The sequence below is a fragment of the Streptopelia decaocto genome (genome assembly GCF_964273445.1).
Source record: "Streptopelia decaocto genome assembly, chromosome: 1".
NCBI classification, from domain to species: Eukaryota; Metazoa; Chordata; class Aves; order Columbiformes; family Columbidae; genus Streptopelia; species Streptopelia decaocto.
This window is the reverse complement of record NC_138663.1, coordinates 105,852,579-105,878,454: the sequence shown is the minus strand read 5'-3', so window position 1 is coordinate 105,878,454 and position 25,876 is coordinate 105,852,579. Positions and strand designations below refer to the sequence as shown.

General features: G+C 39.9%; 1 protein-coding gene across 5 annotated transcripts in view; it reads left to right on the top strand.

Moving 5' to 3' along the window:
- Window positions 1-25,876, top strand: part of SH3KBP1 (SH3 domain containing kinase binding protein 1) — a 228,542-nt gene that overhangs the window by 25,920 nt on the left and 176,746 nt on the right. For 3 of the 5 annotated variants that reach the window (XM_082054547.1, XM_082054542.1, XM_082054546.1), the window contains exon 2: window positions 133-290. In XM_082054547.1, coding sequence (XP_081910673.1) covers window positions 133-290 — 158 coding nt within the window. The remainder of the gene's footprint in view (window positions 1-132; window positions 291-25,876) is intronic. The other 2 variants (XM_082054543.1, XM_082054544.1) reach the window with 1 other exon arrangement.

The following is a 25,876-nucleotide window of genomic DNA, read 5'->3' as shown; positions in this document are numbered from 1 at the left end:
TGATGTGCTCTCTTGGTTAAGCTGAATATATTGCTTTCACTGAGAATATATAATTGCATTGGTGTTTTCCTATTCCTCTCATGGAAACCTAAGTGTAGTCAATAATTATGCATATTTATGTTTCTCTTTTAGTTGAGGCGATAGTGGAGTTTGACTACAAAGCTCAACATGATGATGAGCTGACGATCACTGTAGGTGACATAATCACCAATATCAAGAAAGATGATGGAGGCTGGTGGGAAGGACAGCTCAAAGGCAGAAGAGGTTTGTTCCCTGACAACTTTGTAAGAGTGAGTACAAAGTGGAACTGTTCTTGTGTTGTGTGTATATGTTTTGTGTACTGTGCTGTTTGGGCTAGATACTAGCCTTTATATCATAATATTATCCAAAACCATAATATATTGCAATACAATATGTTATTGAGGCTATGTTACAAAGACAAGATTACTTTCTTTGCAAAGGCAATGTAGTTTTGATATCCTGAAAATAAAAGTAGCTACCCTTACATTTCTCTGCTGTTCAGTTATGATGTTTGACTGTGCGGTCTGGGAACAAAGTGATTATTCTAGAAAACATATGTCATGACATGTGCAATATTTTCTCTTCTCTGTAACTGCCACTTCTTTTCCAGAGTGCTTTCTTAGGTTTTCTAGTAGCTTTTTGTGAGTATTTATTCCTAGCTAAACAAATAGAGGATTAGTAAAGTGTTTTGGTTTTGTTTTTTTTTTTTTTCCAAACAGTTGCCTATAAAAACTTAAAAAAAACCCCAACCCACACATGTAATGTATCAAATAACTTGCAGTGATACTGGTGTTAGGAAAGGTGTTCAAAGTTTTAGAAATATCTTTTTTACTGGGCATGTGTGTGTGCATGTGTATGTCTGCACAAATGAGACTAGCCACTAGTACTTCTGGGCCTCCTTGATTTGTCATTGCAGAGCTAGGTTGTTAGTTTCTAGAAAGCTCCATAAACTTGTCTCTCCACTATGGAAAAGAGAGTAAGAACTAAAATAAGTTACATAAATAGGTTTTATGTTAATCTGTTACTGCAGCTTCAGAGGATCTTTGGGACTTTCCCCTTTCCAAGGGTATGAGTGTATTTTTCTTCTGCTTTTCTTCTTCTGTGTGAGCCTGTTGTGTGTTTAGACATGTGCACATAATGAAGTAATTTGATTTTGCTGCAGTAACACTGCACGTGTCCTGGTAATTTGGGGAAGTGGTTTGGTGGCAAACTTACTGAGCCTGTAGTGGGATGGGAATGGACACAGGAGCCTCAGTGTCCTGTGGGGACAAGCGCACACTATCATAATCCTTGTTCTTGTCATTTCCAAGAAGAAAGAATAGATCCACGTCTGTCACGCGGCAATGATGAAACAAAATAAATGTGGATTTTTGTCTTCTCATAAAATATCACTATCTGTTCTTTGCCTCTCCTCGGCTTTTTTTTTTCTTCTCATTGAGAGCTGTTTTCTAAAGAACTAAAAACCACATTAAATTCTTCCCTATTCTCCGCTTGAATGCGAAGTCAAATATGTTTTTCACAGTTGAGCATTCCATCACTAAATTAAGTAATGTGAAGTGGAAGATACAAACTTCCTAGAAGTGTAGCTAGTTTGTGAATATCTTGAGTGAAAACTTCCATTTTTCTTCAGTTTTTCCTGTGTAAATCTCCTTGTAGCTGGAGATTATAAGAAATTGTAAACTTTCTCTTTCGGTTATGGAAAATGTTTTAACAAGTGCATGCAGAGTCGAGCTCCCCAGTAATCAGTTCATACCCCATTGCTGTTCTGTTGTGTCAGCAAGGTACTTGAGAGGCAGGCAAAAAAGAATGCTACAAATAAGTGGTGGAGCTCGATGCAACTCCAGATTCCCATTTCTTATCATAATTGGTTGTAAGAGTGGTTACTTAAGAAAGTTATTCAGAGGTAAAAATCACTAATGAAATTCTTGAGGTACTTTGCATTCTAGCTTCAAGTGGAGGGAATAATTTCTTATGGAAAATAGATTTTCCTTCCTGTGATTTTATTTCCTTTTGAATAAATTCATGATGACATGCCAAAGAAACTGTTGGGTTTTGCAAAAAATTGAATGTTTAGGCTGGATTGAAACCACTGAATTAACACAGTAAAGAGGCCTGAATGGTATCAACGTGTGTGAATAAATTCTGGAAGTGGAGTTTGAAGGGAAAAGTGTTTGGAAGAAAATATGTACAAATCAGAAACAGAAAAATTAGGGAAATGCAATATATTGCAATGTTTATGAAAAGACATTATAATGAAGTGTTACGAAAATTTAAAAAAAAAAAGTTTTCAAGGGAGTACTAGGTCATGATGTGGAAAAGATACCTGGAGTTGTCCGTAGCAAAAGTAGTTTTAAATTTCACGGAATAAATGCAAATTAGGAGATCATTGAAGAGGAGTTGTCTGAAGACGGATGTGAGAAAGAAAGAGGAAAGGAGAGGTAGCAATGATATGTATGCAGTACATCTGCAGTTATTTTTTTCAGGGGACTTTCACTGTGAAGTTATATCAGAGGTGCTTCCTGTTCTTGAATCTGCAAAACAACTGCTCTGAATTTTGTGTATTTTTATACATATAGACACGAGATAGATTCATACTTTTCTTATGCTCTGCAATTCAATATGCAAGGTGTAACAGACAAGGTATTTGAAATTTCTCTTTCTGCTTTCACTGCCTATTAGCCTGCAGCTATGGTCACTGATGATTTTGTGAGAGTAGTTTGTCTAAATATGAGAAAATTGTCTTTAATTAGATCTTCTTTAAGATCTAATTTACCTCTGCTTGCTTTTGTAGATACCTACTTTTTTGAGAGATAGTGATGCTTAATTTATCATATGAAATGTGTGGAATGCATATCTGGTTGTCGTCTTTTCTGTTTTCTTTCAATTTTTCAGGTAGGGAAATAGAAGTATGGGTGGAGAATGACCTGCTGTTTCTGGTTGTCTGTTTTACTCCTCTGTTCCGCAGTTGAAAAAAATGAGGTAGCAGGTGTGATTGCAGTGTTGTTCATTTGCATGGTATAAAGCTGGTCTTTGGGTGCTTTTCTAGCTTAAAAACTTCAACTTGAAATCTCAAATCCTTACTTTTATAGCGAGAAAATAAAGTAAATGTGGATGATGTGTAGGGTATTAGTGTGGGGGGGTTGTGTGTGTTTTGTTTTGGTTTAATGCCATTAGGAGACTGGTAGGGGGCTTTTGTTGGTGTGGTGTTTGGGTTTTTTTTGTTGTTGTTTTTTTTCTTTTTGTGGTCTTATTTTAACAAATTCCTCATCTAACCATGCTCTGCAGTGTAAAACTGTGTTTGTAAGTGTGGCGACATCTGAGACAGTTAGATTTTGCTGATAGCAGATGAAGATGTAGAAAGCAGGAAACTGTGGTGCAGAGCCATGCTTGCTGGTTTTAATTTACAAACCCCATTCTATGTGGGACTGGGTAGCATTATGCTGGTAAACTGAATGTACTTCATGTGGCAGCCTTCAGCCTTTTCTGTACTCCAGAGGACTTGCCAATATTGCTAGCTGGATTGGGGAGGCAAATTCTCTTTAAGTTTAGTAAGAAGTGTGGTAGTAGTTATTTTTGGAATTGTGGTGGGTAGCTTGGGTTTTAGAATGAATGAAACAGGACTTTGTGTAACTACTGCTGCCTCAGGTCAGAATAGCAACCCGGATTTCTTGTTACACAAGCAGAATACAATCTTTAAATAGTGCAAATTAGTTGTAGGATGTCAGGGATGTTTGTGCTCAATCATAGGTACACAGTGGAGTTCCTTGTCTGTTTTTTCTCATTTTATTTTCTTCTCTATCTGTTTTGTTTGGTTGGTTTTCATCTTCACAGCCAGTTAGAGCCTGCAGGGAATTCTGAGTGAAGCTGGGACCCTTGTGCTTGCTACATACCTCACACCCCTACCCATTCTTGATAGTGCTTTCCTAAAATCTCTCATAAGACTGGGCTTGTGCACATGCAGGGGCTCTTTACAGCCATAGTTTGGCTCCTGGGAGGAAACAGAGACTGTTCCCCATGTCCCAGAAGAACACTTGGGTACCTGCAGTGCTTTCTGCTTCCCCAGCCCTCTGGCTGCTGCTTGGTACCCATCAGGTTGGAGAATGACCAGCTCCTGTTGTCCTTCCCTCCTGCTTTGTCGTTGCACTCTCTGAAACCGCAGTGCCTGCCTTTGCTTTGGGGCTTGTAGGTTCCTGTTGCCTTCACTTCTCTCCTAAGTACCCTGAATACTATGAATTGAGGTCTGGGTCAGCTTTGCTGAAGTAGCCACTTCTGAAAGTAGTGGCATCTGCTGAGACACTGAGGTTATATGCAGACTAGGGCAAGTGGTGAAAGTGGTGTTATTTCTGTGTGTACCTGAAAAGATAGCTTGCTTTATGGGTTAGTGAATTATTAGAGGTTTTTTGGGTTATGTTTTGGTTTGGGTTTTTTTGCATACTTGGCAGGAATATGCAATTCAATTTTTGAGCTTTTTTTTGTTGGAAATCTTACTAGAATACTGTCTATGTATTTATTCTTAGGAAATGTTTTTAGATTGTGGCATCCTAACAACAAGATTGTTGTCTTGGGAGTGAGAGCCAGGAGATCTAGTTTCTTGTTCCAAGTTCTGGATATGATCTTTGAAGTTGTTATCCTTATAATGAAATACAAGAGATCCTTATGGTGAAATACAAGATAATATAACTGGTGAAAGAAGCTTTCAGATAGGTTCCATTGTGTGAAAATGTTGTCACTTTGAGCTTTTGTTTCTGTTAACAGCAATGAAGATTTTGTGAGGAAAAACACAGCATCACTTCTGTGTTATTATTTATTATTGCTGCTGTTATTGCTGTTTAAATGGTGAAAGCAAAACTAATAAAATGAATCTTTCTAGCTCTCCCAGCCCATCTCCCCTCCCTGAAGACACAGATCCACCAAGATGGTCTTGTACCAGGCAATAGTCTGCAACAGCAGCACTCTGGGCTGTCCTGGATGCCCAGGGCATGATTACAAATGATGTCACGCCTCAACCTGTTCATCTGGCTTCAGAGGAGGTGGGGGAGCTCCCAGTGAGGCAGCTGCCCTGGGTGTTTGGCCTTGAAGTGATGTGAGACTCCCTGTCAGCAACAGAGGCTCTTTCCCATTCCCTGTCACAGGGAACCGCTGATGTTCTCGTCTGAATGGGAAGGATGCCGTGCTCGTTGCCGTCAGCAGAATGGATCCTGTATGTTTTTCATGGGGGCAAGTGTGGTACTGGCTGTCCTGTGGTGATCAGTTGGTTGGATATGTTTCAATGCCAGGCTTTGAGAGGGGGATTACTTGGGGAGGTGTGAGGTTATGGAACAGAGAGGAAAGAACGGTTACTCTTTGGGGCTGTCAGCTGTTGGATGTTTTGTGAGAACCAGCATGTGAACGTTTAATGAATTATGCAAAAGTGAGAGGGTTTTAAATATGTGCAGTGGTCATGCAGTGGACACATGGCAATGTGAAGCTTCAATGTTAAGATTATTAGCTTTTAGTGACTAGTACTTTATATTGCAACAAGTTATTAGTGAAACCTTCTGAAAAGGCAGTGGCTTAATTGTAACTATATATTAGTGGAACTGTTGAAAATTTAAGTTTGAAAATAAAATGTATTGCTTTCCATTCTTTAATATACAGTGTAATTGCTCATGTTTAAAAAACGTTTTAAAAATTCTTATTTAAATACACATCATATTGCTTCACTGATGGAGTTCAATGTAGATAGTTTAAATTAATATACTAAGGAGACTCAGGTTTGTCCTTTGTATTCTTAAGAAAAAACTCAGTGGAGTATTTCTGTTTAAAATATGCTGTCATTTAATTAGTAAATTTAAAAAAATATATAGGTTTATGCTAAAAAGGAAACTAAACACTTTTTGGTTTTCTGTTCTTGAGGCTCCAAGCCATGAGCAGGAAGAGAAGCTAATCAGAGATTGAAACAAGGACCAAATGTGCTATGTAGAAATTATATTTTCAAAGATATAACTTCTTTGGAGCTGTAATATTGCAATTCTTTAAAGCAGTGTCAGTTTCTTCAGAATTTATTTATATAATATTATTTGGAACTGTGTGTTACATAGGGAAGTGAATGTGGTTTTGGCAATAGCCTCTTGAAGTAGTTTCCATAAGGATTTATAGAACTGGCAGGATTAGATGGTTGATAGTGTTCCTCTAACCTTGTCCTAAAAAAGACTGGGAGGCAAAGAGAAGGTGCCCTGATATTATACTTTCTCTTCCCAGAAGTCAGTTTCTTTTCAGTTTCTTTTTTCAGTTTCTTTTTTTTTTTTTTTTTTTTTTTTTTTTTCCCTGCTTCCCTGGCAACTTTCCAAGCTCTGGATGTTTTGATGTTTTTATTTTCTCTGTAGCTTGCTTATGTGTGGGTGGGTGTGTTAGTAATCCATGTATTTTGGTCTGATTAATTTTTTTGCTTGTTCTGGCAATTTTTACTGTTGGAGCAGGCTGATGTGAGAAACATCAGGAAGTGTGGTCTGGACGATCGGGTAGTGAGGTGAACTGCGAACTGGCTGAAGGAAAGAAGCAAGAGAATCGTGGTCAATGGGGCAGAGTCTAGTTGGAGGCCTGTATCTAGCGGAGTGCCTCAAGGGTCTGTGCTGGGGCCGGTATTATTCAGTATTTTCATCAATGATTTGGATGAGGGAATAGAGTGTACTATCAGCAAGTTTGCTGATGACACTAAGCTGGGAGGAGTGGCTGACACGCCAGAAGGCTGTGCTGCCATCCAGCGAGACCTGGACAGGCTGGAGAGTTGGGCGGGGAAAAATTTAATGAAATATAACAAGGGAAAGTGTAGAGTATTGCATCTGGGCAGGAACAACCCCAGGTTCCAGTATAGGTTGGGGAATGACCTATTAGAGAGCAGCGTAGGGGAAAGGGACCTGGAGGTCCTGGTGGACAGCAGGATGACCAGGAGCCAGCACTGTGCCCTTGTGGCCAAGAAGGCCAATGGCATCCTGGGTGTATTAGAGGGGGGGTGGTCAGTGGGTCAAGAGAGGTTCTCATCCCCCTCGACTCTGCCCCAGTGAGACCCCATCTGGAATATTGTGTCCAGTTCTGGGCCCCCCCGTTCAAGAAGGACAGGGAACTGCTGGAGAGAGTCCAGCGCAGGGCAACAAAGATGATGAAGGGAGTGGAGCATCTCCCTTATGAGGAAAGGCTGAGGGAGCTGGGTCGCTTTAGCTTGGAGAAGAGGAGACTGAGGGGTGACCTCATTAATGTTTATAAATATGTAAAGGGTGAGTGTCACGAGGTTGCAGCCAGACTCTTCTTGGTGACAACCAATGATAGGACAAGGAGTAATGGCTACAAACTGGAACAGAAAAGGTTCCACCTAAATTTGAAAAGGAACTTCTTCTCAATGAGGGTAGCAGAACACTGGAACAGGCTGCCCAGGGGGGTTGTGGAGTCTCCTACTCTGGAGACATTCAAAACCTGCGTGGACACATTCCTGTGTAGCCTCATCTGCTTTGGCAGGGGGATTGGACTAGATGATCTTTTGAGGTCTCTTCCAATCCCTAGCATTCTGTGATTCTGTTTACTTCTGAATATTCATGTCCTGATCAAACTCCGTAATTTATTAACAGTAAATATATATGCGTATGGGGGGATGTTGACTTCTTTTTGTTACTTGTTTTAGTTTTCTTTATGTACAGAAGTGCTGGGTTTTTTCTGAAGTATGATATGTAGACCATTTAACAGCTTTCATGCTTTTATAAAGTGCATATCAATTGGAATTACAAACTAATTCTATTATTTGCTATGGGAAGTAGTGTTTGACTAATTATGTATCCTTGTATTCAGTGTTTTAAGTGCTGCAGTTCCCTCCTAGAATCTTTTGGGAAATATTTGGGAAGCTGATGGTAGAGACAGAGTCCTTAAAGGGTCCCCTATTTCCTACCTAATTATGTACTTGAATTTTACTGGTGCTGTTAGTAAAGTTATAATGTGACAGAATATATTAGAGCAGTTTACATTTACGATCAGCACATGTTGTTCTCTTCAGAGTTGGAAAGAGACAAGTGTATGTGAGTCTCTTAATCCTCATTTTTTGGCTTTGTTACAGCAATATGAAATATATTGTTGTTTATGTATAGACTGTAGTCTTATACCCTAGGAAAAGACAAAGGTGCAAGTAAACTACGATCATGTAACAGGATGAGTTATTTACTCTGACTTCAGACTCCTCCTTCAGTGATGGATACTTAGTGCTGATGGTTGTGACAGGAGGTGGTGAGGGATGGAAGGGAAGAAACAAGTAGAGCATACATTTTTAAAAACAACATTGGTACCTCCTGCCCAGGAAGAAGGAACAAGGCAAACCTGTCATCTTTATAGAAGGTGGTAATGATTTCTGCTTTTGTTGATAGGTGTTTTGTTGTTGTTGTTGGTTGGTTGTTTTTGACTGGGAATATTGAGAGAAATAAAAGCCTCACAAGTCATTCAAGACTGCAGGGTGTTGAGTGTGTCTGCTGCTTCACAAAACCTTGATTTATCCATTTCCCACTGTATGAGGACTCAGTGCACCCTCATAGAATCACAGAACGTTATGGGTAGAAATGGACCTTGAAAGATCCTCTAGTCCAGTCCCCTTGTTCTTCAAGAGAACTTGCATTTGCCTTGCCCGAAGCTATAAACCAGTATTATCAAAAACCTTGATTAAAAACACCAGTCTGACAGAAACGGTCTCTAAAACAGAAACTTCTTTCATAACGTCCATGATTGCTTATGGTTACAAGTTGTTGCCATTACTTTGGCTGGTTCATGCTAAGCAGCTTAGCTAAGCCTTGGTTTCCCTTTTGGAAATGCTTAGGTGAGTTTAGGCAGTTTGATTTTACCTATCGGTATTTACTTATTAATTGATAGCACAAAGCAAATGAAACTCCTTTTTATCCTTTTGGCTGAAAATTATTCTCTTACTGCTTGGAGCTAAGAGCATCATGTCATCCAGCTTTCCTTTTGCCACCTGTGTTTATGAGGTTTTTGTTCTGGTTTTTGTTCCCTCGCCCCAAGCTTCCTTTTCCTGCTGTCCCCAGGACCTTGCCAGCATGCGAGCAGACTGCCCATCTTACTGTATGTTGCTGTCATGTCTGCAATACGTGGCCATGGTGCTTTAGAGACATGGTTCATACACTCATGTCAGCTGTTGCCAAATCACTGGCCCAATGAATGCCTTATAATTATAGCTAGAAGAAGGTAAGATGCAAATCTTAGTGTTTACTTTATCCTTCCCTGATGTCCTGTGTCTCAATTTTATTGTACTGTCAAGCATAAGGGCAAAATGTAACCTATGCCTCATTTAAAATTCCTTCTAAGATGACCTGAGTTATTCTCCTTCCAGGGTTGAATTAAAGAAATATAGGTGGAAAAATGCCTGTAATTCAGGACTACCATGTTAACTATCTAGAATAAAAAATACCTAAAATTCAGCCATCAAAAAACTGCATACAGGTTTCAATGTAGCATTCAGCGAATGTTTTAATGCTTCACTTTTGTTTTAGAAGAGTCTACTTCTAAAATTTAGTTAAATATTCTCTATACAGTTTGTTTCATGAAAAAAGGTACTTGTAAGTGGAACTACCTGAAACATACTGTTGCACATGTACTAAAAGGCATATGCTTAGTTGTTTTCATCTGCCCTTCTTCATTTTGTGACCTTCAGTCAGTTCGTAATGCTTTGTGTACTTTTATCTGTTTGCCTTTTTTTTGACTCTGTGAGATTTGTACTTTCAAACTGAAAGCTCCTGAAGGCTTATGGTTGGAACTTGGGCTGATCAGTTCTCATGAACAGATTGTTACAAATAATGATGTTCAATTCAAAACTGAAAACTGCTTTGTTACTGATGTTTTGTAAATGTACAGAATGCTAAAGCTAAACTGAAGTCCTGGAAGGACTTAGAATTTGTGTTAGCTGCTGTGAGGTATTGCCAGTATTTTTCCCTGCAGAAGGAAAGATGATATGTACTTTGAAACCTCCTTAAGTGAACAGGTGAGGGCCGATCCTTTAAAATTATTGTACAGAAAGAACTCCCCTGTATGGGTAGTTCACTAAAGTTGATGGAATGACTAGGAGGATGCAACTGCTTATGTGCACTGATTCTTGCAGGATTGTGCACTGGGTTTCATAGTCCCTAATGACTCTGCAGTTCTGTGTAGGAAACGGATTTCTGTATTGTCAGCCCATGTGTTTACAATGGGTCATTTGAACTTCTTCAGCCTTTCAGACAATGTAAAATTTTTTTTAGAGAATGTAGGCAAACTGGTGGACATTAGAGGAAAATTTTGAGTAAGTGGAGGGTGAGGAATGCTTCATTAAACTGTAAAATAAAAGCTCTTTAAAAAAATATACCTTTCAGAATTTTACAGCAATCCATGTATGTGCATGTAGTAGACATATATAATGTATGTGTGTGCTACACAGAAGTAGACACTAGGTCTGAAACTAGAACGTACAGGTTAAGGTATGAGAAATTGTTTTTAAAGGGACTTTTATTTTACAAATTGGAGAGAAGGAAATATATTGTCTCATTAATTAATTCAGCCTTTTTCCCTCACTAAGTGATTTTATAATGCTGATCTTCTGTATCTGAAATGGAGTTTTTACAGGGAAATAGAATGTATGTTGCTTACCCCTCTGAACCTTGGTGACACATGCAGTGGCACTCTGTAATATTGTCCCTGTTCCTTTGTGCTGGGATTTTTACGTTTTCTTTGTTTCCTTAGTGAGGATTCCGATGTGTAGAAAAGAGTTATTTTTGGTTGGTCTCTTGATAGTGAGTATACACTACTCCTTGGTAGTTTGTTGGTGTTTTGGTGGGGTGTTGTTGTTGTTTCTTTTTTTTTTTTCTTTTTTTTTTTTTTTTTTTCAGTTCATGTGTTTCCATTAGAAGCTGCCCTTCTGTTCCCAATCCCTCACCCAGCAGCTTCTCTGTGTGGGTTTTATTTTCTCATGAAGCTGAAACCGGGCGTACAAGTTACAGGGTTGAAGAACTCCTTCAGGGCTTCCTTGCTCATGCCTTGAGTCACTTGAAATGTGTTGGTAACCTGCCTCTCCAGTCTCTGCACCATGTGCTTCTGCTGTCAAATTACAGCTCCATGACTCTGAGCACTATAAAGAAAAAATATAGAGAAAATATCTGGTATAGCTGGGTTAGAGAGTGGTTTTTATTTGAAGACTCGTTATATTAATGGAGGCTTTCTGGGTCATGCCTTTGAGCCTCTCTGTACTGAAATGAGCTACTTTCTTCCTACCATTGAAGAATGTATGTGAAGGGACAGATGGGGAGATGGGTTTTGAGTTTTAACAACCAACACCACCAGCATTTGCTAAGGAGTGCTAACAGATGTATTTATTTCCTATTGATGTTTTCAGTCGTTCATAAAGCAAAAACAAGATTTGCAGGGAGAGGCTAATTACTATCTCTTACTAGATTGTGTTGTTGGAAAAATTGACTAGGCTCCCAGACTCAGTATCCCCTTATCAGATCTGGCAGCAAGCAACAGCAACAACAAAAAGATAAATAGTGGGTAAAGGCAATTATTTTAGTTAAGGCCAATTAATATTAGCTGGTTGGACTGCTTGAGAGAAGAGGGAAGTTTGCGTCATTGGAGCGTGATAAATAGTAGCAGGAGGAGACCTGAACTTGAAACAGCATTATTACTGATGTGCTGCCATTATACTGATACCATCATTTTATTGAACTTCACCTCAAAGTAGTAAGTTTTTGCATTCCTGCTACTCTAAGGGAAATGCACGTAAACAAGACTTGTGAAAAGGTGTTGCGAGTAATGATTCAGTGAAAGTGTAGAGTGATTAACTACAAGTACTTTTCTAGGTGTACAAAAAAGACATTGGTGTAGTAGTAATTTTCTCGTAAAGATCATTTGGTGCCACCAACAGACCTCTTGATTTTTGTGATGTTAACAGTGGCCGCCTAAAATATTTTTTTATTTTGCTCTCAATGTGTATACCATTCAGTGAGGTGTTGTCAAGGTTTAGTTGCAAGGCGACAATAAACTGTGGCAGATGCTCACTGTTAATCCACCCCACCCTCTACCGTCTCCGCATAGGAAAAAGTCCTCACTAAGGGAAGGTGATAGGAAGGAAAAAGTGAGAGAGACTTCAGATTGGAAAGGTTTTAAAATGCTTTACTAATGCTACTAATAAATAGAGAAAATGATACAAAATATACAAAACCCAATCTCGAATATCCCAGGTAGCAGTGTTTAACCCCTCCTGTGGTAGGCGGAGCTGGCGTGGCTCCAGCGGCTGCAGGGCAGGCACCTGGAAGTCCTGGGTGGGACTTCGCAGCCAACCAGAACTGGATTCAGGGATGCAGGGTCTGAGGCCTCAAATTTGCAGAGACGACAGGCAGGGGCCTCTTCAGATGCCAGCTGGTTGAAGAGAGTGAGACCCTCATGATCTCCCTCTTCTATAGGGTGTATGATGTGTATGGGATGGAATACTCAGCTGGTAAGTTTTAGTCACCTGTTCTGTCTGCCTCTCCTTGCAAATATTTCCTGTTATCAGTTTACCTCGGTTACCATAATAATAAATCTAAACGTGAGCTTTTTCTGCATTCCATTGGTCATCATATCAGTTTTGGAGCGCAGTGTCCGAAAAACACGTAACTAAATTCAGAAAAGTGCAGTTACTCAGAAGGCACTTAGAAGAACTCAGCTGAAAGTAAAATTCACTAAAAGAGAACTGGTCTTGTTTTCAACAAAATCAGGACGGGTGTACATATTATCTGCTGCAAAACTCCATAGCATAAGGTAATACAAAACCAAATTGTTCTTTGTAAACATTATGGATGCACAGCCTCACTTGCAATAGGTGTTTCCATCTCTCTTGCTCTGTCTGTAGCATTGGTCTTTCATGGTTATAGGAGGTTTACTGGATTGTCAGAGTGCTTCTGCTATGAAGTAGCTATAGAGCCAAGCTTTGCTTCATGGCCATCTAGTAAAACCCTGTATGGCAAGTAAACAGGCTGTACCAGTAAAAGCTCAATCAGTTAAACCAGTTCAGCTAGTGTAATTAAGTCAGTGGTAAGGATTTCTGCTGGTTCAGTTACAAATCACACCTGGCAGTCTTCCTGCTCCAGCTGTGCTGTCAGAAGTCTGCAAGTAGGTATTGTTTTAGGAATTCCACTTTGGTTGTTTCTAACACATATAGTGAAATGTTGCAATGCAGTATCTTCCTTTTTTTCCCCTTTCCCTTTTGTATTTCCCCCCGCCTTGTCTCCAGGGAATTTACAGCTATGCCTCTTAGTTAAATGTACTTAGACTAGGATATAGTTATTAACCACCAGCCTCCTTACCTGATGCATTTTCTGTACTCTTGGAAGACAGAAGAGAAATTTAAGGTTTGAATTCTGTGAGTGGAATCACAGAGTAATTTGTATGCTGATGTTATTTTCAAGTGAAAGGGCCAAAAGTACTATGATAGAAGTAGATGTGTAAGTTGTGTGAGATAGGACAGAATTTAAGATCCAAATAACTATTGCTTTATCATAAAACACTAGCATGAACTCTGTTTTTGTATTCAACTGTTAGCAGGTGAGATAACTAGAAATAAATAATTGAACAGTTTCTCAGGTTTTTCGAAGTGAATGGGATACCTACAGAGCATCTGGAAAAGCTTCTTTGAGATGAACCCAGAGTAAGCTAACTCTAACTGTACAGACTGTCACAGGAAATGTAGCTGTGGCACAAAATGACATTGTTTAAAAAGTTAATGAAGCGTTTCCTTGCACTGTAGAAGCCATAGCTATGCTAGCACAAAACTGAAGTTGTGTTCAGTGGTGTGTTGCCTGCAGCTCCTCTCTGCTGGGTGAACTTATGTGCAGAGAGAAAAGCTATGCAGCTTGTACCATGTTAGATTGCTTTCATGCAAGTAGTCAGGATGAAGATGTGACTAAGCAAAGTTTGAGGAAGCTGAAGTTTGATCAAGAAAGAAACACAGAATTATAGAGGAAAAGACATAGCAGAAATGGGCAAAGGGCAGACCACCTAAATTCAGGCATCTCTGACAGTATTGGGAAAAACAGTGCTCTAATGTCTGCCAAACTACATGGTGGATTCCATGGCGTCTTCTCTAGAGCCTTGTCCACATCCTGCTCCCAGCCTGTACCATTTCCTTCCTTTTGCTGTTTCCACCTTAACCTGTTAGAAATTCTCAGAAGTTGTTCAGCACCATGTCTGTACCTGAGTTTAGGAAAAGTAACTTCTCAGCTATGAATTCTACCACCCTGCTTTGTGTTGAAGGTTGGCGTGAGTGGATTATGGTTCTTTCCAAAAGCTCTGTAATAGCATAATTTTCCACAGGAAAGTTGGATGCTCTTAAATGTATATAACATATGGTCACTAGTTTTTGTCTTAGGATATGTATGTTCTGAAGAATACATTTTAATCTGAAAGTATGGCATTTTAGCTAATCATGGTTGTCTAAGAATGAGTATTGAAATTCCTTGAATAGTTATGTCTTACATGGCTTCATTTCTTCTCTTTGCTCTCACATGGATACTTGGTCTGTGTTAAGATCAATTGCAAAAGTAAAGATAACTGTATTTGCAGTGTTTTGATTTTGGGGGGCCTGCTTTATTCTGTAAATGTCATTAAGGAACTCCAGGTCATATTTGCTGCCATGGTACAAAGCATTCTCTGCTCTCTCCATCATTGCTGCAGTCTAGCATGATATCTAAAAAACTGGAGTTGCTATTTTCATTCATACATCATAACAGTAGAGTAGATGGATCTGCTATAATGCCTAACCCAGCAAAAAAAAAAAATCTCAGGGGAGATTATTTCTGGAATGAAAATTGATGTTCTCAGAAGGAAACTCAGGGAAGGCTCCTGATGACTATCAGAAAGCAAAAGTCATTCATGTCTTCAGGAAAGAAAATAAGGAGAAACTGTGGAACCCTAGCCTCACATCAACCTTCTGGAAGCCATTTCCAAACATATGAAGGACAACAAGCTGGTTGGGAGTAGTCATTGTGGGTTTATGAAGGAAAAGCATGACTGACCAATCAGCGTACAATGAGATCACTGACTTGGTGGAGGAGAGGGCAGTACATGTTATTTACATTGACTTCAGCAAAGCTTTTGACACCGTCTCCTGTATTATCCTCATTAACAAACTGATGAAGTGCAGAGCAGGTAAACAGACAGTTAGGTGGACTGAAAACTGGCTGAAGTACTAGGCTCAGAGGGCTGTGATGAGCACATGAGCTCCAGCTGAAGGCCGGTCACTGGCAGTGTGCTGCAGGGGTGGATAATGGGGCCAGTGCTAGTGACCTGGATGATAGGGCAGACGACACTCTCAGCAAGTTGGCAGATGATGCAAAACTGGAAGACTGACACACCAGAGGGTCATGCTGCCATTTAGAAAGGCCTCAGCAGTCTGGAGAAATGGGCTGATGGGATCCTTGTGAGCAAAGGGAAATGCCAAGTCTTGCACCTGGAGAGGAATAACCCCAGGCACCAGTACAGGCCGGGGCTGAGTGGCTGGAGAGCAGCTTTGGGAAGAGGGGCCCTGGTGGATATCGGGCAGACCACAGGGCAGGAATGTGTGCTTGTGGCAAAGGCAGCTTGTAGCTTGCTGGGGTGCATTAGGCAGAGGAATGCCAGAAAGTGGAGAGGTGATCCTCCTCCTCTTCTCCTTTCTGGTGAGGCACATCTGGAGTGCTGTTTCTGGGTTCTCCCGTAGAAGAGAGACATGGATATACTGGAGCTAGTCCGGCTGTGAAAATGGTTGGGGGGTTGGAGCATCTGACTTCTGAGGAGAGTCTGTTTAACTTGGAGAAGAGGAGGCTCAGGGTGATGTGTCTGAATACGTGATGTGGTGGAGTAAAGGAAGTGGAGCCAGAGTCTTCTTGGCAGTAGACAGTGAAAGGACAAGAGACAAGGGGTATGAATTGAAATACAAGAAAATCCATTTAAGCATAAGAAAAAATATTTTGTTCTGAGGCCAGGTCAAACTGTGGAACAGGTTGTCCAGAGATGTTGTGGAGCCTTCATCCTTGGGTGTAATTAAAAGCCAACTAGACACAGACTTGAGCATCTTGTGGTAATTGACCCTGCTCTGAGCCTGATGGGTTGGACTAGGAGTGGTCTCCAGATGTGCCTTCCTGCTTCAGCCATTCTGTGAGTCTGTAAAAACAATTAGTTTGATCACAGTAGTTTGGCTCTATAGGGATTGCTCTACTTTGGAGTAGTAAACAGGAGTGTCAGTTAAGTATAGAGGATAATACTCTGGGCCCACCTAGAGGCAGTATCTTGTGAACAAATGATCCCTTTTCTGTATAATCAAGTGAAATGTTGGTTTTAGTTTTCACTTCTAATTATAACTACATACTTTTTCTTTCAATGAGCAGCTTTTTTCACACTCCAGTTAAAAATGTGATGCCTGTCCCATTGCTTACACACACATGCGCTTATGCCAAGAATAAAGAAGAAGGTTTTAGCAACATTATGAAATTGGGACTCTTCAAGCCTTTGAATAGGCTGAGTGAACTCCAGTGCCTTTTGTTGAGAGAGATATATATATATGTATTCTAACCCTAGCTTTTTGCAGACATGCTTTTGTGCATATCTCTTTCCCTTGCTCCTCCTTTTTCCCTATATCCCCCAACTTCTGAAGTGACCTTTAACTATGAAGAGGTGAGATGTTACTTTATTATGAGTCATATGTAGCCCTTCATGAAAGTAGGCAGCTACAGATAGAAGCGTATCCGTGTTCTGTGAAAGACACCAATATGAATTCAAGGCATGTCTGATGTAAAAGAATCAATGTAGGAGAGTGCTTGGAAGGAACTGATGCAAAATCTTGCGTACAAGAAAGTAAAAGTATCAGAATATTAATCAATTACAAGAAATAAATATTACTCCTAAGTAGCTTCAAGTTAGAGAAAAATAAAAGTGTCTGCTTAACATGAGTGGGTGTGTGTATATGTATGGATTTATTAATGAATGAGCAAGAGCACGAGATGAGTTTGGAAAACATTTCTTGGATCATAGTTCCAATCCCCTTACTATTGCAGGCCCCATATTTCACCTTTATGGAGCTTCATTTTGTTGTTGCTGTGCCCAACGAATACTGCCTGAGGATCTCTTTGTTCTCGTGGTTAGAAACATTCATTTACACTTTATCCTAACTTTATTAATGGCCAGTTTTTGTCACTTGCTCCAGTGCAAGTGCTCTTCTTATAAGATGGCTTTTCAGTTTTCCCCGTGGTGATTCATCAGTCCTGTTTATTCTTAAACAGTCATTAAAGGTCTTCTTTTTTGTGTGAGATACTGATGTAAGGTAGGTTGTCATTTTCTTGAGAAATGCTAGCAGCACTTCTCTGTATCTTGTTTACAGCAAATGTTCACATGCTAGAAAGACATAACATGATAAAGAATGATACATAGTATTCCAGATTAAGCCTTACTATTGCATTGTAGGTTGACTTTGACTCATCCATTATCCATTTAATTGTTTCCTCTCATTTTCAGTAACCTATAAATCAGTTCGTGGTCCTGTATTTGTGAAATGGGCTCAAAACAATGTGAGAAGTAAAATCTGTATTTTGTTTTGAAAAACAGTAATTTTAATATATCTTTCTAACTAGTCTGAATTTATACAACTTCCTCTGAAACTTGTCCCATTGTAAGTTTGGTTGTTTGTTTTGTTTTGTTGTTTTGTTATTGTTGGTTTTTGTTTGGTTTTTTGTTTGTTTGTTTTTTATTTTTGTTTTTTGTTTGTTTGGGATTTTTTTGTGTTTTTTTTTTGAGCTGTACATTAATGATTATTTTGGATTTGTTAATGCCGTCAAGATTGCTCTTGCCTCATTAGCTACTAGATGTATAATTTGGTCTTTTCTCCAAAATTGCTTTGTACTGGCTTGTGTGCCTCTGTGTATGTGTTAATTTGCAGACTTTATCTGTCAGGCAGTGAACTACCTGTGTGCTCTCTGGTAAGCAGGATGCAGGCTGGGATGAGTTTTGTTGAAGAAGGCATGCACTGTTTTTTTGGTTACCAGAAATAGCCTCTGCTTCACAGTTCCCATAGACCCATGTTTTCTATACAGCCCTCTTTCTTTAATTGCTAATTATAACCTTCTCTTATGAGTCTTACAGAGAATTCCCAAACCGTAACAGGAGGAAAGAAGGATTTAATAATTTAGAGAAAAATGATTGAGTGAAAGGGAAGAGAAAAACAATTATGGAAGACAAAAGTTGTGATGTGTATGGAGCTTTATATGTCTTTGTGGAATTATTTGAATAATTTTGCTGCCTAAGGAATCACACTCCTCTTTTGTCATTCATGGAGGGCTCTGCTAAGATAGAGCATTTGTATGAAGCTTTTCAGATTAGAGCATTTGAGCAGCCTGTTCTGTCTTGAAGTAAAATTTATTTTCAGCAGCCATATTCAAAACGTATTCTACCTGTGTGAGGGAACTACAGAGAGCAAAAAGTCTTGCAGTAGAATTTTGTCCCTGCGTTCAATGACACTTGACAGAGGTCAAGCCAAGATATAATGTTATCTAGATTACATTTGGAAATGGAATGTTTGTCTCTTGGATTTGTAAACCTAGGACACACTTGCAAGGAACTAGTATTAGGTTGGTGTTAAGATTCAAGTCAGAAAAATAGAGGAATGATGGTAGAGAAGTTGAGGGAGAATATTGTAACGACTGGGACATGCTTGCTGTTCTGAAGAGTTAAAACTGATGACCACTGTTAAAATAAGCAGAAATAAAAAAGAAAAAAAAGGATGAAAAAGAACAGCAATGCAGTGTTAAGATTTCTGTTGAATTACTAACAAGGGCTGAATTTGAGAAGGGTGATCAAAAGGGAGTGAAGCCATGGTTTGGGGTTAAAAGGCTTGGCTAGGAAACCATATCCCTGGGTAATATGCTGAAAAATTAACTGCTGTAGAAGAAAATAACAGTAAGATTGAAGTGGACTGGAGGAAATGTGGAATCATGTTCAAACGCAACATAACCTCTGCTGTGCTTTTTATTTGGGGGAGGGGCTGGAAGGGCGGAAGGGTGTTTTTTCTTTCATCTTCCTCAGTTACCACCCCTGTTAATAAGCATGCCCCTGTGGCCTTCTCAGCAGACCATAAAGAGTGTCTGTAAATGAGTAGTGTGATCAGAGGATCTACTCTGCTAGTTTGATGGAGCTTGTGAATGAGCTAGAGCTTTTGGTCAAGAAAATGCTACTTAATATCGAAAGTATTTTACATTTTAAAGTGGAATTGTAAAAACTGGAGTGACCAACAGCTAGGAAGAGATTGTCCTACTGAATTATGCTGCGATTAAAAACAAAAGGTACTGATGTCATTTTGCTACCTTCCTGCTAACCTTATAACAACAACTGTGGAAGGAAGTGTGACTGCTCTTTTCTTGAGAAGATGCTGACAAATGCAATAAGGCTGAGGCAAATGCTGCAGCAGTTTATTGCAGAAACTATTTCTACATCAGTTTTATAACTGTTCTGCTGAGATGAGAAAAGTGACTATTGCTGTAGTTTACTGTCACCAGTAACCTGACACAGAGGACTTCTACAGCACAAAGAGTGCAGCATAGTGCAATGACAGCTGGTAACTCTTGAGATGGTAAGATTCATCACACAGTGTGACAGTGATCTTCTTGGATGAGCGTCTTATTTTCTGTAGGAATTCTTAGAAGGCACCTTTTGTCAAAAGCAAAGATCTTTTCTGTACTCCCTTGTTTCTTCTAAGGAAAAAAGGAGTTTTTGCATACTCAGGTAGGATGACCATCTGACTCACAGGAGCATGAAACTTAACTTTACTGTGTTTATGATAGCCCGTCATATCAAATACATTTGCTCAACAGTGTGTTACTACTTCAAAATATTTTTATTTAAGTAATATTTTTTCTATTTTTAATGAGAGAGTTCATGAAGAAAATGATCTGCTTGCTTTTTAAAAACAGAATACATCTGAAATAGATGAGTTGACATCCCTAAAGCCTGAGGCATAAGTTTAATTAGTTACTGGCATAGCTTCCACTACAGCTATTATGTGGTACATACCTCAGGGAATGTTTGTCTCAATAGATTTATAACATCTTATGCTTTGTGGATTTATCTTACCAACGTTAAAGAAATGAGAGGAAGTGTTAGGTAAAGTTTTTTTCATTAATTCCTAAAATGATGTTAGAATTTTTAAGCATATCACTGTGGCTCATTATCTCCATACTTTTTTTCTTTTTGCACTTTTTAGAAAGGGTTTTTGAATGTCTGTATGTCTGTATTAGCAGGATCATAGCGCAGGTACAAAGCAGGAATCTGGTTTTGTGATGTTGTTAATGGAGTGAACTTGAGTTTTTTAGTTATCCCGAAAAATGTTAGTTTTTATGAAATTGTCCCCATTGAGAACTGCAGCAGTTACCCTTGCACTTTCTTTGGTCTGAATGTGTTGAAGTCTTCAGAGGATGACTGGGAATTTGCTCCAAAAGCAGGCATAGCAACCTCACTTGCAGGCCAGTTCCTGAGCAACCTGGTAGGCACAGGCCAAAGGGAGTCTGGCTGGCTGTTCACAGGGCTTCTTGTGCAGAGCTGCAGCTTGCAGTTTGGCATCTGTCCTCTGAGGACAATAACCATCAGAGAGGCTGGAGGAATGGATTTTCTAGTGGGTACCACTTTAGGACAAGGAAGCTGTCTCTGTCATTTAATCTTCTCAAAAGATTACATTCCAAGCCCCAAAATTCAATTTGAATTATAACGTTTTGTGTGCTTGTGCACGATCCTAAACCAGGAAGCCGTAGTTTCAGTTCATGCCTGTGATGCCAGCGTGAACATCTGAGAAACCAGGAATAAAGTTTCCTATCCCTGAGACAAAGGGGAAGATGAGAGAATCTCAGAGAAGACTGTGGATCGAATCACACTAGTTGGAAGGGGTCAATGAAGGAAAGTATCCTCTCCTGATTTGGCTGAATGTGGAAAACTACTAATAGTTAGTATGCAGTGCTGCGGATTTACCTTTCCTTGTTATGAAACTCCTTAAAGCCAGCTGTGAAAAAGACATCTTGAAATGTGTAGTTTGGGGGACTTTGTGCTCCCATGGTTTATGAATTTGCCCTTGAGTAATTAAGAAACGTCACAAACCCTGGGAGCCACCTGTTTGCTTCTTTTTTCGGTTTGCCCAGAAGTGGCAAACATCTGCAAGTCCTCAGCTACTCATAGACCTTCCTTTCAATGGGTGTGTCAGAGACTATGACAAAGTCTAGATATGAGGTGTGTTATTAACTACACTTAGGTAGGCATAGCCCTTTTAGGGTCTTGAAGACCTCAGACAATCTTGGCAATATTTCTCCCCCGTTCTGGCTCCATTAATCTGTGTTCAAGGAGTTCAGACAGTTGTTCATTCGGCTGCTACTGCTATACTTTTTTTGAGTCCTAAGTAGCAGTTGGAGGAGTCTGAGTTATACGTTTCTTGTTTTTAAAATGACTGTTCTCTTGCTCATGTTCAAGCTGAAGCTGCTCTTCAGAGATCAAGCAAGAGGCACAGATGAGTCATTCTCCTTCTCTCTGCAGTGCTGCAGCTAGTTACTTATGGCTGATGGCTGAGCTCCTGAGACTAAGGGGGAGCAATAGGAGGCAGCTGGAGAGGCTGTCTTTTAGAACTGATTGGAGTACTTAAGTTTATCATCAAGGAAAATTATTTAGGAAAAAAAATATTTTTTCATACATCTGCTGTTAAAACCCACATATTTAGAACACTGAAGGACTAGGAAATTATGGTTCAAGTTTGGGGATTAAGTACTAAGGAAGATAGGATCTCTCCTTGGTCTGGGAAATTCTTAGAAAAGTGTTTCCAGGCCTGGAAAATCATTTGATGTCATGGCTGCAATCCTGAGGCTCTACAGAGGAGCAAGCCTCTGTATCAAGCTGTGTGAATGTGCATGATCACATCACTCAGTGAAAGGTTGATTGTTTTAAAATAATTTCAACAGTCCCATGACCTCATCCTTTGGTGTGAAACAAGCCAAGAGATTATTTTCTTCTTATTAGTCACTGTTTTTCTATGAATGCAAATCAAACACATTACAAATATTTGAACACGTAGGTGAATAAAGAGATGCTAAAGATTCCGGCAAATGAAGAACACATGAAAGATAAAAGTAGAAATAAACATGGTCTTGCCTGTTGGCCAGCTTTGAATACCAGTTCTGGCTAACGTCTGCCGCAGTGGAAGCAAGACACAAGAGAAAAGAGGAAGGTGACCTGTATATGTCTCAAGAAATCCTCAAAGAATCTGACATCTTTAACTATTATACATCCATACTTGTGACAACTGGTCTTTGGGGTAGAATTTACTGTAAGAAATGCCTTTGCGTGGTTTTGTTACTGTTGTAGACTAGCCACTTCACATACTAAAAGTAAACATAACAATTTAAGTTGTACAAGCATCTTAAAATGATGACATATGCTGTGTATGATTGGTATGAGTGACTCGCCTTGGTTAGCATTTTGTAACCACTGTAATTTACAGCTAATGAATGTGGTTCCTGCAAGAGGAATGCATTTTCTTTCTTGCATTCAGGGAAATAATATAAATTTTAGATTGATAGGATATAGGACAGGTTGCTATGGGCTGATTTGAGGGTCTGAGGGGTTCCAGGAAGCTCAGAGACCATGTCTGGGTATCGCCACAGGAAATCTAACTTGGACTTTAGTATTTAAATGGACCTGGCTTGGACACTGCCAGCATTAGTCGCTGCCTGCCTGCATTTGTGTGTCCAAGGCATGTTCCTGAAGAAACAGTACTGTGACTGTGGCAGTGGGCAGAGAATAGGTGTGCCTGGGGCGCTCTTGGAAGAGTTGTGACCCAGGCCTGATGGCTTCTGGGGCCTGCTTTACAGTGATTGCTGTGTTTACTTGACCTTTCAGCATGGTACTTTTGGATATGCTAAAATTTCTAAAGGTTTGTTTGGAAGTTTGTAGAAACTCCCTGAGTGTGTTCTCTCTCCACTTGTGCCCTGTGAGAGTTCCTTGTCTTTGCTTCTTCCTCTTCTCAGTTCCTCCTTCTCTTCTGTTCTAGAGGAACCACTCCATTGGGCAACTCTTTGAAACCTGCTCCGGGTAGCTACCTCCAGCTAGCTTGTGCTCAGTGTGGGCTGCCAGTCAGCTGTAAATGCAGAATACTTTGAATTGAACTCGTAGTGAGGAAATGAAAATACAGCCTTACGTTTATCACAGAAGAGATGGAACATCTGAATGCTGCTTTGTGTTATATCAAATTTCTGTACAAGAAAGCTGGTTCCCACAGAACAGGAGTGTAATATATTGTAATTTTTTATTTTCTTATTAGTAATTTATTTACTTGTTATATATTTTAATATTTTTCTTGAAAAGCAAAGCAGCAGTGAAGAGGTACTAGTGATGCAGACGAATTATAATTAGATTTGGAGCTTTCAGCTGCATTTTAAACTGAAGCATGCTTTTAGAAAATAAACTTTTTTTTTTTTTTTGGTCTGTCATAGCAGACGGCCCTGGCAGCCAAGAGGGCCAACCGTGTCCTGGGTGCATCTAGCACAGCATTGCCAGCCAGGCGAGGGAGGTGATTGTCCTGCCATGCTCTGCACTGGTGCGGCCTCACCTGGAGCACTTTGTGCAGTGCTGGGCAACACAGGATAAAAAGGATATAAAGCTACTGGAGAGTGTTCAGAAGAGGGCTACGAAGTTGCTGAAGGGTTTGGAGAGGAAGCCGTATGAGGAGTGGCTAAAGTCACTTGGCTTGTTCAGCCTGGAGAAGAGGAGACTGAGGGGAGACCTCACGGCAGCTACAGCTTCCTCATAAAGGGAGGAGGAAGAGCAGGCACTGATCTCTTCTCTCTGGTGACCAGTGACAGAACCCGAAGGAATGGCAGGAAGATGTGCCAGGGGAGGTTTAGGTTGGACATGAGGAAAAGGTTCTTCCCCCAGAGGGTGGTGGAGCACTGGAACAGGCTCCCCAGGGAGGTGTCACGGCCCCAAGCCTGGCAGTGTTCAAGAAGAGACTGGATAATGCCCTCAGACACGTGGTGTGAACTGTGGGGAAGCTGTTCTGTGAAGGAGGGTGTATTTCTGTGTGCAGTTGGTCTTGTGTATTCTTCTCCCACCCTTAGCCTTTGTAGAAGTGATTCATCAGAAAGGCTTCAAGATCAGTGGAAGTTAATCTTAACCTATGGCAAAGATGCATGAGTTTGGAGTAGCCTTTGTCAGTGTGTCTGTGTACGCAGGTGGGCAAAACAGCTGGTTAAAATGGGGTTGTGCTTTCAAAATTGTTTTTGCAGGAGAAAGAAAGGAATTATCAGTTTTGAACAAAACCTGAGATATGGGTGCAATAAGAGCTGAAGCCCTTTGTTTAGGGTTGCAGGGCATCCATAAACAATGTGACTGTAAGTGAAAGTATTTTTATTTTACACATAAATAATATAGAATAAGCTGGATGTCTGGGAGTCAAGAATCAAGGCAAAAAGGATGGTAGATGTGTGAGTGGGCTGGAGTGTGTTGGAAGATGGATTAGCTGGAGTTTTTATTTGTATTTAAATATTTATTAGAGGTCCTATGAAGTAAACCTTTTGAAAATAATTATGCAAACTGAAAGTGTTCATTACAGTACTACTTACAAAATGTTCTTAACAGTCGAAAGGCTTTTTGTCTTTTTTCACCAGAAATGTGCCCAGTAACTACTGGAGGACACACACAATTAACCTGTTGTTTGGGGGAGTTCTCTGTTGTGGGGACCAGTGTGTCTTTTCCCTCATAGCAAACAAATGATGAATTACATGTGGTATATCATTTTGCTTAAAGGAAAGTCTGGATGTTTTGGAACCACTTTATTTGAAAAAAAAAAAAAAAAAATGTTTTCAGTTGTGGTATATTGTACCTGTTTTTCTCCTGAATGGAAAGATTAAACAATTTTAACTACTGCATTCTGTGGTTCCAAGGTAATTTTTTTGTCCAGAGTAAAATCCTGGTCTCCACTCAAAATAACACTATAATTCCTATTTAATTCAATGGAAACAGGACTTCATCCTTAAATATGAGTAGATCTACTCTAATGAGAGTAGGACAGTGATTAAACAACAGTTAGAAACAGAACAAAGCCTCTTGTCAACATAAATAATGTGCATGTGTGTTATTTTTGACTTACGTAGGGTCCCAGAATAGATCCAGAACTCTTGTTATTTCAGTTTACAGGTCTTTCAATAAAGTATATTTTTATATTACAAAAGTCATTCAGTTAATGCTACTTTCCTTTGACTGCAGAGTTGTTGTACACAGTGATGTCAGAAGAGCATTACAGATGTTTCAAAGTCAGAGCACGGAGCTTAAAAAGCAAGCAAACAAACAAACAACAAACCCCCACAGCTTCACCCCCCAAAACCCCTGTCTTTGTGCGCTGGTCTCATAGTAAACTGTGGTTTGCTGGCTCCCTGCTTTTGGCTGTAGTCATTGGAAATTAAGAGGCTAAAAGCAAAGCTGGCACAGAGAAGAACCACGTGTTGTTTTAGTCTGGAGCCTGTTACTGGCTCGGGTGCTGTCAGGAGGGGGAAAAGAGGGGCAGCGCCAGCACAAAGCCCGGTGGGATGGGGCCTGCAGGTGAGAGCCCTGCTGCTCCTGCACACCTTTGAGGGCTCTTCTCACCAGTAAAGCAAGTTCTGCTCCACAAGAGTTAAAGGTGATGGTTGAGGGGGTTTTTAGAAGAAGGAGTTTGGCTTGTTAGCTTGATAGGGCTTTGGGTTTTTTGTGCATTAAAAAACATGTTCTCTTTGCATCTTTTCAGATGCTATTCAAGATACTGCTCTCATGATTTTAAAAAGAAAAAAAATCATACCAA